The sequence below is a fragment of the Rutilus rutilus genome (assembly GCF_951802725.1).
Source record: "Rutilus rutilus genome assembly, chromosome: 6".
Lineage (NCBI taxonomy): Eukaryota > Metazoa > Chordata > Actinopteri > Cypriniformes > Leuciscidae > Rutilus > Rutilus rutilus.
Genome location: NC_140214.1, coordinates 9,781,440 through 9,799,948, shown reverse-complemented (window position 1 = coordinate 9,799,948; position 18,509 = coordinate 9,781,440). Strand labels below are relative to the sequence as shown.

Genomic DNA, 18,509 nt, shown 5'->3' with positions numbered 1-18,509 from the left:
AAACATAAACATTACCGTTTGGTCTCCATAGAAGCCACGTCCCTCCCTCAATGCATTGATGCAACAAGCTCCTCCCACTGATGTTTTCTATTGGATAAACTCCCTGTCAGTTTCAAAATTCGCTTTTTTCATTTGCTCTCCCTCGTCTTCCGTCACCTTATTTCGATTTCATACGCGCCAAACATTCTAGGCCTCGATATACTTCACTCAAACAAACACTTCGAAACTACACTATTTATGGCCATTTGAGAATTTTATTTTTAAGCAAGTGTCTGTTTTGTTATTTATTATTCAATTAAGTCGTCTGAAAGGAAAGAAGGAAAAATCCCTCTCTCTGTTTCCAAGGCTGCAGGCTGTAAACTGAAAGCACAGCAGTGCCGTGGGTGAGTCGCGCTCCCTACAATCATGATGTATTCGTTTATAATGCGATATATGTGATTAAAGCTTTCTCGCTCGTCTCGAAAACAATAAGGTCGTTGGTTAGAATCGTATTTTTGACTGTCCACATTCATTTGAAGCTCATCGGGGATGTTGATGCACGGCCGGAGGAGCAGCCCGAGGGGCGACAGTGTTCGTGTTGCTGCTGATGATGATGAAGATGGCAGTATCAGCAGTATGATGAAGAGTGACTCCTTCTGCATGAACCAGTCCTTCCCCTCCGCACGCAACTGCTCTCTCACCCGCATGGACGCATCAGGTGGGCCACGCAGCTTCCACACCCGTGCCACAATTCAAATAATATGAATATATAAAATAATAACAATAAACTTTATCAAAATCACAACAATACAGTATACAGCAGACAATAAAGTGTTACCACAAGGAAGATCTTTTAAGAGTTGTTGCAAAATGTTTTAGAAAATATGATTATTCAGTTTCAGGGTGGTTGCTAAAGAGATTCTCTTCTAAAATAGTTTGCTCTGATGATTGGCTTACTCTTGTTCACCCTCATATTGTTTCAAAACTGTAAGCCTTTTTTCAGTAGAACAGAAAAAGTTGTTAGTCAGAATGACAGCCATTCAACATTAACTCTCACTGTGTTGAAAAAAAGACACTATTGGGCAAAAGTTTGGATTGGTAAGATTTTCTTTGTTTTTAAAGAAGTATCTTATATGGAAACTTGTTTCTGCCAAGTAAAAAAATATATATTTGAATGATAATTGTGACTTTTTTGCTCACAATTGCAACTCGCAATTATATCTCTACGTTTTTCTCTGGCTTGCAAAGGCTTGCAAATGTAGGATTGTAACTGCGAGAGAAAAAGTCAGAATAGTGAGGTAAAAAGTCGTAATTGCAAGTTATAAGGTCCAATTCTGAGGAAAAAAACTTTTTTCAGAATTGTGAAATATAAACTGACAATTGTGAGGAAAAAAGTCTGAATAGTGAGATAAAACATCACAATTACCTGTTTCAATTTTTTATTCTGTGGCAGAAACAAGCTTCCATACTCATCCAGGCTGCATTTATTTGATATAAAATAGAGTAAAAAGAGTTTAACAATTTAATTGCAATTTAAAATTTGCTATTTTCTTTTTAATATATTTGTAATGTATTCCTGTGATGGCAAAGCTGAATTTTCAGCATCATTACTCCAGTCTTCAATATGACATGATCCTTCAGAAATCATTCTAGTATGCTGATTTGGTGCTCAAGAAACATTTATTATAATCAATGATGAATAGAGAGTTCATAAGAATAGCATTTTTGGAAATATAAATCTTTTGTGACATTTATAGATGTCATTACTCTCACTTTTTTTATGCTTTTTTTAACTCTCACAAATTAATGCATCCTTGTTGAATAAAAGTATTAAGTTCTTTAAAAAAAAAAACATACTAACCCCAAACTTTAGAATGGTTGTGTGTGTAATTAAAGTGAATGGTGACTGAAGCTGTCATTCTGCCGAACATCTCCCTTTGTGTTCCAGTTCCACTGAAGAAGAAATTTAAATGGCTTTGGAAAGTTGAGTAAATAATGGAAGAATATTCATTTTCACCTGACTTGTTTCTTTTCCAAAAGGTGATTCTCATGTTGGTTCATCAGTGGCGATGAGGAATCTTCAGATTTCTGATCTGCATTGCTTCCAACCTGTGCCTCCGTCATCAAATCAAGGGTCTCCTGTGTTGGAGAACTCTCTGCTCAGACAGCTCATCTGTATCGCTCCAGAGAAGAGAGGCACAGCTCTCACCATCAACCCTAATAAAGCTGTCCTGTCCATTAACTGCACCACATCACAGGTATCAGACGGTTGTGCCCCTCAAAGCCCCTTTTTCTGATTAAACAAAGGCCTACACTACATTATATTGGTAATGGGGATACTTCGCCTGATCTTTTAGCTGCACTATTATTCATAAAATTCCTAAATTATGAAGGATTTCAATGATTTCTTTCTCTCTCTCTCTTTTTTTTTGCAAGGTTTTGGATGCAAATGAACATGCTTCTAAGCTGTTTGATTGCGCATACAGTGATTTGATTGGCCGGAAGCTGACCTCTCTACTAAGAGCCAATCAGACGCTAGTGGAAGTCCTGAAGGAGGAGACTCTGGATTCTGATGGGAACCTAGTTGCTATTTCTGCAAAAGTGGTATAAAACGCTGTTATTTAATTAAACAACAATTCACTTAGCTATAGCCCAGCTTATTTGAGTCATGAATATATCATTTCTTCCATGCTGTACGTTTTGTCTTTAGCTGCTTTTCCATCATCGAGCAAAACGGTTCCAGTTGTATTTCCACTTGAGCCTGGTATGGTACGACCTGTTTACAAACCGTTCTCGGCCTGGAATTCTCAGTGCCGGAAGAATGCGTGTAGTGTCGTCACCATTCAGGATTGTTCACTTGCCTGCTGCCTGGCTACCAGTTTCTCTGTAGCTGGCTAAGTGCGCTATTTGAGCAGCGTAAACACAAATTAATTATAAAATTAAAAGCATTTTGACATCTAGTTACTATTTACATCACATATCGTTTGTAAACTTTTGCGTTAGCAAGGCAACGACTGATAATTTATTTCGTTCCAAAAAGCTGTTAATATCAGTCCCACAGTGGGAAATAAAACCATATCCATACCGACTGGACTGTATCCGCATGGAATGGAGTGATTAAGCAAAGAGAACGTTTTGCCCCGACGGTGAAAAGTGTCTTTTGGCTCTGATCTCTGCTTTCATGTGCTGGATGTGAGCGTCACACAGGGCTCTGGCTCATTCTCTCCACAGGTGACTGCAGTGAGTTTGACAGGAGCTGAGTTCCCTGTGTCTGTGTGGCTTCAGATAACGGAGGAGCAGCAGATCTTAGAGCTCCTGCTGGAGCGAGTGGAGCGAATCACGGCACACGTGACTTTCACTCAAAATGTGAGATTCATTCCCTTGTGAACTGAAAGGTTTAATTAAGTTAAGCATGATGCTGATCATTAGTGTTATTTTCAAAAGAGTTTAACTGAAGCACACACTACCGTTCAAAAGTTTTGGGGTCAATAAGATATTTAAATTAATTCACTTTAATTCAGCAAGGATGCATAAATTGATCAAAAGCGAAAATAGAAAAGCTAATAGAACCCATTATAATCAGTAATGCTGTCAACACTGGATGCGGTAAACAGTAAACTGATGTCCTGAAATTGATTTCTGAAGGATCATGTGACATAAAAGGCTTCAGATGCTGAAAATTCAGCTTTGCCATCACAGAAATATATTACATTTTAAAACATATTAATATAGAAAACTATTTTTTTATCAAATAAATGCAGCCTTTTGTCATCTTAAGAGATTTCTATCAAAAAATTCTTACCGACCCAAAACTTTTGGGGTGGGGTAGTGTAGTGTGCCATTGAAGAAAATTGTATTGTAAAGCTGAAAAGTTCCAGCTCCTCCTCCTGTTTCCTCAGGGTGGAGTCCTCAGTTGTGACGCCACTTTTGCCCATCTCTATGGTTACCACGCTGCTGAGGAGATGACTGGACTTTCAATCATGTCTCTTATGCCATCTTTACAGATTCCCTTCCACTGCAGGACAACTCCCAAGGTCATGATCATAAAAAATTAAAATAAACTCCAGGGAAACGGTTGTCATTTGTGCAATTTCGTTTAATCATGCTAGTGACAACAAAAATAACAGTCTGAATCAGAACTTTATGATTGGTTCTGTCAAACCAGCATTGTGCAACAGTGTTATATTTGTATTATTTATATACTATTATAGTTTTGATTATTTTGAATTGGCTTTTTTTGTTCTCATTAAATTTTTTGTTTAATTTTTAATAATATTGTGCTTTTGTCATCTTTTATTTATTTATCTTTAGATATTACTATTTATGTTTTATTGATCTATTTAGTTTTTGTTTGTTTGTTTTTTAGTAATCGTAGTGCTTCAACTTATTTCAGTTGGTTGCCATGGCAACATTTCTAATTTGCGTTTAGTTTAGTTTTTTTTTGCCTCTAATAATTACATAAATAATTTATATATACAAGTGTTTTTAATAATTTTCATTCAGTTTCATTTTTAATACAATTCTATTGTGCACCTTTGTTTCTTTGCTCTTTATCTCAGGTGTTGCGTATGCAGAGATTGTTTGTGAAAGCCAGGTCTGGTTTGGTGGTTCCAGCATGTGTCCGCCTGCAGGCCGCTGTGTCCTGTGGAAGATCACCGCTCCAGATGAATGGATCAGCACATCCAGAACCTTCTGATGGTTCACTCCTAAGCTCTCAATGGCCCAACCAAACTCCTTCAGGTCAGTCCTCCCTCGTTCACTGCAGTGCATGTAGAGTTTTAGTACTGTTAGTTTTTTTGTGCTGCTTCAACAGACTGAAGTCACAAACATAGTCCATCTCTTAAGTGTGTGTTGTCTCGTACTTTGCGAACTGTGAATCGGATTTCTCTATATGTGGGGATTTATTTATATCCCAAGGTTGCTAGTTATAGTGCATTTCCAATATTTGGTCTGACATAAAGAAAATCTATACTATTGTTTCTTGTTGGTGTTTGTCCAATCTAATTAAGAATGTTGCTGATAAATGTAATTAGATCTAATATATTTCAATTACATTTCAAATTGCTATTGATTTTCAGTATGATCAACACAGTGCACTCTTGTCCTGCAGGTGGTAAATCGTGTACGGGTGGTGTCCTGTCCCCCGGCGCCGGTGTGCTGTACTCTGGGTCAGTGTGTGTGTTTGCTCCCAGTAGCTGTCTCCTGACGCTCCTGCCCAACGGCACCATTCACAGCCTCAACAACCCCTTCAGCTCTCTGCTGTTCGGATACAACAGCAGTCAGCTGCTTGGAAAGGTAAAGATGCTATGAAACATTCCCTTTTATTTGCCCTGTGTTGCTGGGATTCACTTTTTAGGGTCTGTAGAACCCTTTTAATAAAGATATGCTTAAAGGGATGGTTTACCCAAAAGTGAAAATTATCATCACTTACTCACCCTCAGGTTGTTCCAAACTTGTATGAGTTTCTTTCTTCTGTTAAACACAAAATAAGTTATTTTAAAGAATGGTAACCAGACATGTGACTGTAGCCATTGCCTTCCATAGTATTCATAGAAGGCAATGGCTACTGTGACCTGTCTGGTTACCAACTAGTCCTAGGTTTCTCGCAGTCTGAATATCAATAATTGTCAAAAATAAAATAATTAAATTGATTCATGGTCGCTAAGGGGGGCCAAAACGTTCGAAGTGGGCGGGCCACTTGTACAAAAATGGCTATAACTTTAGAACAAAATTTATTTATTTTTTTTCCCCAAAGTCGCTCAATCTGAGTAAAAATAACCCTGGCGATTGGGCACTTGATGGCGCTATAACAGGGGGAAAAAACGTGAAATTGGCTTCAACTCCCCAACCATTAGTCTGATTGACATTGTCCCAGGTACCATGATAGTCAATGAGGACATTGGCATATCTCAAAAAACATGGCTGCCATCGGCCAATGAAATTTGAGCACCTATTAGACAAGGTTAACAAAGGCCAATCAGAACGAAACTCGGTGGGCATGTTCGACTCATGGCCCTAGAGGTCTATAAGAATTTTGAAAGAAATCAGCTAATGAGTTTTACAGCTCTGGAATCACATGGTGTTTCACACATCCACACAATATGCATACCATTTGATAGATCTCCTCACACTGAACAACTTTGCCTCAAGAACCACTGCTGTCAATCAAATCATTCATTAAATATTCACCATTATGTAAAAGTACAATTCTCTGGACACTCCAGATCAATAATTATTAAAAATTTTGAACTTTACCCTTTGGGTAGGAACAGGGTAATTTAGATAATGGGTATGGCCAAAAGCACACAAAAGCAAATGACTATAACTGTCCTTTATAAAGGTAATGCCCTCGGAGGAAATAACACAAATATGCAAATTTAAATGTCAAAGCTGATCCAACCTGTAAGTGATGTGTTGAAGCTAGTTTACATACTAACAGCAAGATTTTGCACCTGTGTAGAACGTCACATACCTGATACCAGCATTTTATGAGCGAGTTCGTGCTGCGGAAAGAATCGACCAGCCTGCATCTCATCCACGAGACGCATCAATCCACTCTGACAGCCACATAGGTAAAGAGACATGATGTGCTGTAAGGACACACACTTTAGCTTGTGATGCTGTTCTAAAATCCCCTCTCATCCTGTCTGCCTACATCTCAGACCCCTGTAGATGTTCTGCTAGTGCTTACTGTCCCCCTAGTGATGTTCTAACCCTCACTACTGACATGCTCTCAACTAAGGACGACCAACAGGAGACGTGTAGTGAGTTCTCACTGTTATTGCTCAATACACACTTAAATTATATTGCTGTACCTTAAATTATTTGTTTTTTTATTTAACTTTTTTTTTTTGTACTGATTTGAATGAGAGATTTTTGCTATAACTTCAATGTTGAATAAATTATTGCTGTTTTCATTATGTATTAACCAGTGTTTTGTCTCTGGATGATATGTGCAGATCCAAACACAGTGCTTGCTGGTGACAGTGTAATGGTGCATCTAGCCATGCGTAGGAGAGCGGGTCTTGGGAAAGGAAAGAGAATCTTTACTGGGACCATTGCTAAACTGGAGAAGGAGAGCAATGTCCCATCAACCATGACCTCACCTGCTGTCACCTCCACACCACTGAATGGGTTAGATACTCCACTAAATCCTCCCATTTAGTTTTTGTTAATGTGCACAGTTTAATAGTGAATTTATCAAAGCCTGTCAGAAACATATGGAAGCTTGTTTCCGCCAATGAATAATAAATAAATAATAATAATTGCGACTTTTTATCTCACAATTCTGACTTTTTTTCTCACAATTGCGAGATATGAAGTCAGAATTGTGAGAAATAAAGTCGTAATTCTGGGAAATAAAGTTGCAATTGCGAGATATAAAGTCAGAATTGCACGATATAAAGTCGCAATTGCGAGATATAAAGTCAGAATTGCACGATATAAAGTCGCAATTGCGTGTTATAAAGTCAGAATTGTGAGATATAAACTTTTCTGAGGTAAAAAAAAGAAAAAAAGTCTGTCTTAGAATTGGACTTTATATCTCACAATTCTGACTTTATAACACGCAATTGCGACTTTATATTGTGCAATTCTGACTTTATATCTCGCAATTGCAACTTTATTTCCCAGAATTACGACTTTATTTCTCGCAATTCTGACATCTTTTCTCAGAATTGTGAGATATAAACTTTTCTGAGGTAAAAAAAAGAAAAAAAGTCTGTCTTAGAATTGGACTTTATATCTCACAATTCTGAGAAAAGATGTCAGAATTGCGAGATATAAACTCGCAATTGCGTGTTATAAAGTCAGAATTGCGTGATATAAAGTCGCAATTGCGAGAAAAAAAGTCAGAATTCTGACTTTATAACATGCAATTCTGACTTTATTTCACGCAATTCTGACTTTATATCTCGCAATTCTGACTTTATTTCACGCAATTCTGACTTTATATCTCGCAATTCTGACTTTATAACACGCAATTCTGACTTTATTTCACGCAATTCTGACTTTATATCTCGCAATTCTGACTTTATATCTCGCAATTCTGACTTTATATCTCGCAATTCTGACTTTATATCTCACAATTCTGAGAAATAAATAAATAAATTGTGAGATAAAAAGTCACAATTATCTTTTAAAATGTTTTATTTTGTGGCGGAAACAAGCTTCCATAGAAACATGTCCAGGTAATTTTGTACTTGGGAAAAAAAAATACTTATAGTAAAATTACTAAAGGAAATGAAACCTATTATTATGATATTACATTTTTGCAGATTGACATGGCAGCATTTTTTGCTTGTAATTTTTTTTGTGATTTAAATAAAAATAAATTGACATGTTATTTTTCTATTATATGTAGTGTACCGTTATTGTCTTAATTATGAAAATTTCACTTTGTAGAAAAAAGCATTTTTTTTCTAATTGGCTTTCAAAAATAAGCTTCTTTTTGAAGAATCGATTATATTTAGATTTTGTGATGAAATATGACCTGGACGTGTCTTTGTGTGATTCCCACTTAAACCTAAAAATATGTATCGTCTTTCTGTTCATGTAAAAAAATAAGCACTCTTTAGACCTTATTCACAGGAGCGCCATCTGTTTTTTTGTATTGTTCTGCTGATTTGAAACACGGCAAAAATATCTTTCCAAGAAATATCAGTAGACAAAAAATTCCAGAAAGCATGAGCTGTGGAAAATTATAAGTGATCTAGGTCAGGAGCTTTTTATAGCGGATGCCATTGAAAACATGGCAAGTCTATCCCGGCTTACAGCCTCGCTTTCATACCTGTCATAATGCTGCTCTGAATAAGCTCTATAGATCATAAAAGAAGACAATAGATGACTAGTGCAGATTTCCATGATTTGACATCGTTCTCTTTGTTTATCTCAGGATGGATGACACTACAGAGCTTTGCGAGCAGATTGTGGATGTGACCACTCAAGAGTCTGAGTCTGACTCTGCCAACTCTACCACCGCCCTGCTACAGACCTTTGCTCTGGTGGAGTCCCTGGAGGTCCACAGGACCTGCCCTTCTGCTATGGTTTCCGCTCAATGTGGCCCATTTGGGCGGCTCTTCACTGGACGAGATTCTACCAAGGCAGGCCAAAACTCAGATCGTAAAGAAGCTCCAGTAAAGTCCTGTGACTCTGTACCACATCCTGAACCTCACTCGCAGGCCTGCCGGTGTTCAGAGCAAGCCCAGCTTCAGGACTCAAGTTTTGAGGTGATTTCCCTAGGCAGTGGGTCGTCATCTGGGTTCTGTGAGCGGCTTGTGGGCGGTTCTGGTCCGGAAAAGATAGATGAGTCTCAGCAGGGATGTCAGCTAGTGGAATCTGGCAGCACCTTTCTGGATTTGAACTCTAACGGAGATGTCATTGTTCATGCCATGTCAGAGATGGACCTGAACGACAGCATTGAGATCCCAAGTGCACCTGTAGATCTTAACCATTCACTTGCATCATGTGACACTGCTGAGCTCCTGCGTACACCTTCACCCTTCATTGTAGAGTCAGACACTGAAGCAGAAGCTCAAGTCTGCTCTGAGCAAGAAGCAACACAAGGAACTGCCCCATCACCGAAAGAAAGGCAAGCAAGCCCTCAGCAAAAGACTCTAGAGCAACTGCCAAAAAATCATGTAACTAAAGTTCTGGGACAGTGGAATTCCTTTTCGGAACATGCCGTTGGTCGAGCTCTGGATCTCCGGAGGGGGAGGGGTGGAATGCTGTTGCCAGGCGACAATCCTGCCACCTCCACTCCTAAGAAAGTCAAGGTGAACTCTTCCATTCCAGAGGGCAGGATTCATGTGACGTGCTACAACAGAGACGGAACGCCAATCGGTATGTCAACCTCTACCTCATCTGTTTTAATTATACTAGGGACACACAGTGACCATATTGAGTAGAACTTTATATAAGTGTTGGTTTTTTAAAAAAAAATTTTTTTACTTGCCATAAGTCTGATTAGGCCAATATTAGAAGCAGATAATATCAGTTACGCTGCATTGAGTGGCAAATTTTTTGTTTTCTATAATGACTGCTAAACTGTCCATAGCATTATAACCGATGCTACGTTCATGTTTAGTATCACTCTGTCTGTGGTCTTTTTTCATACTGTAGTTTTGAATGGCTAATTAGTGCCATCTTGCTAATTTTCTTTTTTTCTCAATACTATTTTTATGGTGAGCATAAACGTTTTGATTTTAGGTGCTTAGAAAGGCAGAAACTCTCAGCTAAAGCAAGAAAACATTGACATTGTCAACGAGCACAATGAAATGAAAGACCTTTAAAATAGAGGAAATGGAGAATATTTTGGAACGTTGGGAACTAAACAACATTGGAGCCCACTGACTTCCATTCTATACAAAATATCATCTTTTATCACCTTTAACAGTTTGTTTGGTGATTTAATGATGACAGAATGTTTTTTTTTTTTCATGAACTATCCCTTTAAAGGAGAACTCCGGTCAATTTTAACATTGAGCTCATTTTTTTGTAAATTTGGAGTGCTGTCAGTACAGAGAACAACGACAAAAATCGGTGTTGCCTACACCGTGTTATCCTCTTTTTAAAATTTGCACCCTGTTGACTTCAATGGGGCAAGTTTTAAACCTGCTTTTAGCCTCTTAACATCCTTGATGTGTCTTTACAAGTGCGCCAGCCATGTGAGTGATTCCTTCAGAGTGAACACGGGTGAATCTGACTGCAGTAGATGTGAAAGATATGAATAAAAGTTTGTTTATTCAGCCAGCGCACATACCTGTATTCCTGTTTTCGGTCGAAGTCCACAGTAGTCGATTGTCGAGTTCACGCGCGTGATCATAGGTAACTAAACCAAAAAAAAAAAAAATGCAACAAGAAATGCCGTATTGATCAACGCTACATGGCGCTAAAATTTAAAACCACTTACCTCAAGCTCTATTTGCAAGATTGCAGGGGCGTAGCTAGGGGGTGGCCATGGGTGGCCAGTGTGCCACCCCCGATTGAAGCGTGGCCGCCCCGTTGCATTTTGACGGCTTTAATAGCTGACTTTTCTCCGTTCATAGAACTATGACACTGGCACAAAGCAACAGCAATGTTTACACTCCAGTTGAACTAAATCGTCACTTCGCCTATTAATATGGAAACAAACAAGCCCACAGATGTCTATAATAAGTGGACATGGCAACGATGCAAATTCTTGCTTGGTGAAGCAGCTTTACGAGCATAAACAAAAACACAGCAGAGTGAGGCGCGCGTGCAATGGTCAAACGTGTTCTTCAAGCTCATGTTTACATAGGAAAATAATGGAAAATTAGTGCAATGGAATGGAAAAAAAACTTTAATTCAAAATTAACAAATATTACGCATGGTTATACCCCGCTCTCACACACACAGTAGCCTGCATTATTCACATATCCTGTGATTGCACAAAGAAATGCACACCCATTTGCATTTGTTCAAATGAACATGCTTTTGCATTTTTAATAATGTTGAAAAAAAAAAAGGTTTAAACATTATTTTGCAGTGTTTACTAACAACTATAAGCCGTTTAATCGGTTATAGGCTACTCAAGGAGCTCTACCGGTGATTGATCGCGTTTGTGTCCGAGACTCCTTGTCTATGGCGATGGAAGAGAATTTATGTCAGGCAAAAATGCACTCATTATAAGAACGATGATCCAGTGTTTAACCAGTGCTGTTTTTGAGATGCAGTCACATGAAATCCGTTTTATGTATTCCATTCCACATCTGTTTTAAGGTAGCCTATTACACATGTTAAGTGATTTTTCTCTAGATTTGAAGCTGGATTTTAAACCTAAAATAAAATCACTGGGTCTTAACTGGCAACCCCTGGAAAAAAGTTCTGGCTACGCTCCTGCAAGATTGGCATGCCGTGTAGGCCTCTTTTCCCTAGCCATGACCGCATCCAAATTCTCCTCTTTCACTTCCTCTTTTTTTCAGCGCACATAAAAACCACAATTGCCAAAGTGCGATTCATCTTGCTCTATTTGTTTACCACTTGCATATGCTGATGACGTTTTATTCCTCTATACTAACTTGGGTCTATGATTCAAGAGAGGTGTCATCATTGTACAGTCTACATGTCATACCGAAGTTTATTAGATCCGCATCATACAGTGTGATTTGTAATGATCTTATAGGATTGCCGAAATCGCAGTCTGTGACAGGTAAACCACAAGTGAGAGAAAATGAGATAAACTCCAATCAACATTTCTTATCCATTTATTTATTTGGCAAGTAGTCGTGTAATAAGCAGGATATTGTAGTCATTATCGCGAAATAAAGCCCTTCGGGGTGAACCTTGCCTGGGCTTATTCTGTGATAATGACTGTACGTTATCTCTTACTGTACTTCATTTTTCCATTTCACACTGTGTACTCTTTCTGTATGCCATGTTTCAAAAGCACCATCCATCTTTTCTACAGTACATTTATGATGTTTCAGTGCATGAATCCAACTGATAAAGTGGTCATTTTCAGCATCTCTTTCTCACTCCGTGTAGAGGTGCAGTGTGATGTGCGATGGGTGTCCCTGTCCAGCGGCAGCTCTCTGGTCTGTCTATGGCTGAGTGGGAGTCATCTCTTGCTCCACCACCAGGAGGCGCTACAGAGCACAATGTCTCCCACAGTGAGGACAGGAGCCCCAGAACAGGAGGCCTTTGCCTGCAGCCTTGCTGAGGTGATCTGCATGAGTACTTAATCTAGAAGACAGGCTTTAAAAAGCTCATTTCTTAAGCAACTGCTTTTTTCTCGTTTAGGCAATTCGGTCAGATCCTTTGCATTCTTCTGTGGACCTGGAGCAGTCCGGAGCATGCGAGGGTTATTTTGAGGAAAACTACCGCCCCCTGCGCTCTATTGGAAAGGGAGCCTTCGGCTTTGTCTGGCTCGCTTCAAGACGGATATGTGGACAGGAAGTCAGTGACACTCTTTATGCGCTCACTGCTGTCCATGCACTCATATTTATCCGGTTGAGAGATAATAACCTGATAATGTTGACGTCAGTTGTTCAAACCTTAGACAGGGTTCTTAAAAGAGGATGTTTACACACTGAGTCATTGTCATTGCTGTAGGGTCCATTCAATCTTTTATGGACAATTATATGAGCCGCTGAAGAGATGTTGAATTTATTATCTCTCACTTCAATTTCAGGTGGCTGTGAAATTCATTAGGAAAAGTACGGTGGTGAGTGAATGCTGGGTGGATGATCCTGATCTGGGCCGGATCAGTCAGGAAGTGGCCATACTGGTTCGTTTGCAACATCCCAATATCGTGAAGGTACACTCAGAGAACGGTTTGACTATATATTAAATATTTAGAGTATTTCTTTGCCAAAATAAAATTGATCAAACATGGCTCCTGCTTAAATAAATTGGCCATTAAAGTTTCATGAAACCCCCCTGTTTTAGCCTGATCATTCACACCTCAGATTTGAGAAGAACTCCAAAAATTGGGCATTTTAACAACCATTAAAACACAGACCTGCAGCACACTCATTATTAAAATATGTACATAAAATAATGTAAAAATATTATTAAAAAACAAGCAACAGAGTTGGGGGAATGAAGAATCATTTTTGGTCTACATTATTATCAGAATAATCCATCATGTCATCGGGTTCATGATCAGACGTACCACTGTATCAGTGTCCTTATCTGCACACATATAGACGATTTCATTTGAAGAAGACATGATGAGATATGTGCGCATAAACTGTGCTGGTTCAAGTTTGGAGCAGGAGAGTATGAGAAATATCTTGTTCTGGTCTGGATATGAACTGTGATCTGCATTGCCAGTGTTGCAGCGTTCCACACAGAAACTTCTCTCATCCGCGCTCCGCATGCTGTTACAAAGTAAATATTGTTACAGTCATATTTTCCGTGTATTGGTAGGCAAACTCTAGTTCTGATATCATCATGGGGAAAATGCAAACAACACTACTACTACTATCCAAACACAAAGCTAAACAGGCAGAGGTGAACAAACGGTGCCAAACCGCAAACCGGTCTTATCACATTTGAATTCTCTGCTGTAATGCGATCTCATGCATAATACAGGGATTTAATGAGTCTATTCTCATGAGTAATACAGAGAAACTGATGACGTAAAATCATACTCTCCAGCCACGGCAGCCAATCACCACTCCGAAATAGTGAATATACCTCACCTTTTCGTGATACTTTTTAAACCAGAAACATATGTTAACATATGTGCATATGTTAACATCTCAAAAAATGTGTTTTGACCCTTTAAGTTTCCTAAATGCCACAGCAGACTAGTTTTCGTGGTCACTTTTTGCATTACAACTTTCACTTATGCAAATCAATTCTTGCGAACAGTCCAGTTCAGAACGCATGCATTATCTATGTAAATTCTAACCAAAACAATTTTAGTTTATAATGTGTTTAATGTATTGGTGCATAAAATTGTATGAATAAATCTTCCTTGGTTTCATTGTGATGAAACATTGTGCCTTTATTTGAAAAAAAAATTTTATTTAATTTTTTTCTGCACAGATGCATTAAACTGATCAAAAGTGATGGTATATAATGACTTTTATAAGTTACAAAAGATTTCTATTTCACATAAATGAGCATTCAATTCATCAAAGAATCCTGAGAAAATGCTATCGTTATTATAGCATGTTCTCTGTGGTTGATGTTTAGTGTCCTACATTTTTGCTGCAGGTGCTGGAGGTGTTTGAGAATGAGGGATTCTTCCAAATGGTCATGCAGAAACACGGGGACGGACTAGACCTGTTTGAGTTTATCGACATGCAGCCTAGACTGGACGAGCCTCTTGCCAGCTACATCTTCAGACAGGTGAGAAACGGACTATGAGAACTTTAGCACAGAGTAGATGTGTTGGTAGCCAGTAGTCTTATTATATTCTGACGTGAGCTCTGGAGTAAAGTTTTATTGAATATTTCTTTCACTTTTTCCTGATATTTCTGTATGTGTCTGTACGCAGTTGGTAGCCGCAGTGAGTTACCTGCGGGGCCAAAGAGTGCTTCACAGGGACATAAAGGATGAGAATATCATCATAAATTCCAACTTTCATATCCGGCTGATCGACTTTGGCTCAGCTGCCCTGCTGGAACCCGGAAAACTTTTCTACGTCTTCTGTGGCACTCTGGAGTACTGCTCACCAGAGGTGCTTCAGGGAAACCCGTACGTACCGAAACATCACACAGCCCGTCTCAGTTCCATCTGTGTCTTAGCTTGATAAGGACAGAATAGAGGATTATAGGATCAGGTGGTTAAGGGTTGTGAGAAGGGTAACATATGGGTTATGTATTCATGTCTATAAAAAGAGCCACACATTAACTTCACAGGATGATATCACTACGATGTCAACATTAAATCAAAATTGATCCTATTTACTTTTAATACTGTTATTGTGCATGATTCATCAAAGCAGGTCTTTATTAATTCTCCCTCAATAAAAATGTAGTAACTTACTTGCTAAAAACAAATCTTGTTTGGATACTGAAATAGGTTTGAATATTCTGCTTAACTTGGAAATATGCAGCAACACAAGTAAAATAATGCTGTTAAATTTAATTTTAAGTTGATTTTAAGCCTACGTTGCGGTGGCCGAGAGAGCTCAACGCGCTGCACCTGAAGAAAGCACATGCAAATAGAAAAAAACACCCACATATTAAGAAAACATCTATATCAGTTTCACAACACACGTGTGCTCCAAATACTCACGACGCAACCAAGTACAGAAACGCGCTGCAAATAGCACAGACCACAACGGAAATGTTTCCAGGGGAACCAAATAAGTGACGAACCCGGCTGGGACGTTCTTACAGCTCAAAAGTCTACTTTATTTTATTTTTTACTTTTTTGTTGTTGTTGTTGTTGTTGCAAAACATACAGAGATTACATTTTTATGACATACAACTTGTATGCAATATACAAAATGTATTAACAATATGTTCAATGTCATCAGAATACAAATGAGAAACGAACAATGAGCTGAAAACTAAAATAAATAAATAAAAAAGATAGAGAAAAAGAACATGAGGGAAAGTTATTAATCTATACATCAGTTACACTGTGCAATATTTTTTCATGTTATGTTTAAATTTTCATAAGAAATGTTAGGTAATGTAGGGTCCAAAGTTTTAAAGTTGAGACACTCACACACAGATATATAATGCATATTTTAAAAGCTTTTTTGTAAAAAATTATATATTTATTTACAACCGTTACGTTAACAGCATTACATTTCTGTCGTAAGAACAGCTATTCAGCTGATGGACACTGTGCTTCGTTGTCATGGGAACATCCCAGGTGAAAATAATGAGGAAATTACGTTGTCTTTCGTTGCTCCCTTCATCAAGTGCGTTCCGAACGGCTACATAATGGCACACTAGTGCCCTGCTCACTCCAAAGTCAAGCTCACTTCAAGAGCTCTACCGTCTGCCCTTCGAAGGGAGCAGGGCATAGAGCTATAAGCAAGTCCCAGCCGGGTTCGTCACTTATTTGGTTCCCCTGGAAACATTTCCGTTGTGGTCTGCTATTTGCAGCGCGTTTCTGTATTTGGTTGTGTTATTTGGAGCACACGTGTGTTGTGAAACTGATGAAGATGTTTTCTTGATTTGCGGGTGTTTATTTCTATTTGCATGTGTTTTTTTTCTATTTGCATGTGTTTTTTTTCTATTTGCATGCGTTTTCTCCAGTTGCTGCGCGTTGAGCTCTCTCAGCCACCGTAGGTGAATGTCATAGAATATAGTGGCTTTAACAAATAAAATTGACACCTTAAAGTCAGAAGTTGCGATTTAGTCTTTTCCTTATTGTAATGTATATCCAGGTGAAATGGCTTCTGGAACAAGAATAAATGTAGGTCGGGACTTGATTTTGTCCATCAATAATTGATTGGATGGTTGTGGTTTGCTATTGCTGTGATCTCAAGATGAAGGGGAAGTTAATTTGCTTAAAGATTATGAGGACACATGAATTAAATGTGAACGGATCAATGATTTATAGTAAATTCTGCAATATTCAAATTTTTTTTTAAAATGTATGTGAGTTTAAGTGATAACTTTTAAAATGATGAGAATACAATCTTGCATAAATGTGTATGTGTCCACTCATCTGTGCTTGCATTTAAAGGTGAAATATGAGACCACAAGTTCCATATTTCATTGTGATGTGTTTAGATACGAGGGTCCAGAGCTGGAGATGTGGTCTCTAGGAGTGCTCTTATACACCTTACTGTTCAGTGAAAACCCGTTTTGCAGTGTGGAAGAAACCCTGCAGGCCCGACTCCACCCTCCATGCGAGATTTCTACAGGTTTGAAGATCTGCTTCATCACAGCAATAAGGATCGACTAGAGACACGTGACAAATTCTGCAAATTGTGGCTTTATTCCTGTACAACCTGTTGCTTTGTTCTTGTTTTAGAGTTGTATGCACTGTTGGCTGGTCTTTTGTACCCAGTGGTTGATCAGAGAATGAATCTAGAGGAGCTCTTGGAGTCACAGTGGATACAGCAACCCATAAATCTAGCAGAGTACTCGTGGGGAGAGGTCTTTCCCTCCAGCAACGGTACTGGTTTTAGTTTATTTTTATATTGTGGCCTTTTATGCTACCAAAAAGATCATATTCAGCTCAGTCAAACATAATTTGACTTTAAATCCAATGCTGCTGGTTTCTTACGATATACGATTTTATCTCAGAATCCACAGAGCATGTGGACTCCAACTCGTCATGTGTGCACCGAGCGGACATCCTCTACCTGGACCCCGAAAACAACCTGGAAGACACACCTTTAGAAGATGAAGATGAGGAGGAGGATGAGGAGCAGAGGAGAACTATGGCGGCGCTGCAGTCCGAGCTGCTGAAATACCTCACCGACGAGTGAGGAACTGTTGTGAAAGAAACACTAATGCGTTCTGGCCAACTAATTATGACATTACATCTAATGTCACCATGAACACTAATGCACAATCTCTGCAGAACTCTCCGTCCACCTGCTGCTGTCCTTCTTGATGATACCAGTCCGTCCAAAGAGCAAAAGGAAAGTGTGACTGGGAATGGAAGCAATCTGCGTTGCTAAGAAACAGTTTTATCTCTGTGTTTGGTGAAGGAATAGGAGTGTATTTATCAAACGTGTTGTGTATTTCACCTTTCATTGAGGTTTAAAACATGGTATTCTGAGATGTAGAAAGTTCTTGTTGTTTGTTGTAATGGTGTTGAGCACAAGGATTGTCCTATTAAAACAAATGGCACATGCGAGGGTTACCTGAGCTTTAAGATATTTGTTATTAGGCCTTCAGAGTTTAAATATTTTTAGGTTGATTTTTAACCTTTTAAATAACGAATATATTAATTAATTTTAACATTGCAATATTTATCTTGTGAATAAATTATTGGCATTTCAGTTTGCTTTGGCTGTCTGTTACTGGTATTATTTCAAATTGCTCACAGGCTTTGTAAAGCCTCTATTAAAATGTTACTGTCACGGGAATTTCTTCAATAAAAATGATTGCAGTTTATAATGTCTTCTGTTGAAATATCCG

The 18,509-nt window shown here is 38.6% G+C and overlaps 1 protein-coding gene across 1 annotated transcript; it reads left to right on the top strand.

The window, feature by feature from the left end:
• The first annotated feature begins 154 nt into the window (after positions 1 to 154).
• Positions 155 to 18,488, top strand: pask (PAS domain containing serine/threonine kinase). The gene is made up of 21 exons (XM_084412556.1): positions 155 to 383; positions 519 to 697; positions 2,020 to 2,237; positions 2,416 to 2,583; positions 3,211 to 3,345; positions 3,879 to 4,013; positions 4,539 to 4,719; positions 5,090 to 5,274; positions 6,440 to 6,551; positions 6,642 to 6,743; positions 6,939 to 7,113; positions 8,873 to 9,819; positions 12,484 to 12,659; positions 12,739 to 12,894; positions 13,130 to 13,255; positions 14,665 to 14,799; positions 14,948 to 15,147; positions 17,148 to 17,281; positions 17,392 to 17,535; positions 17,667 to 17,847; positions 17,947 to 18,488. Exons 2-21 carry the CDS (start codon positions 529 to 531, stop codon positions 18,044 to 18,046), a joined length of 3,879 nt encoding a protein of 1,292 aa, XP_084268682.1. The 5' UTR covers positions 155 to 383; positions 519 to 528; the 3' UTR covers positions 18,047 to 18,488.
• Positions 18,489 to 18,509: the final 21 nt, after the last annotated feature.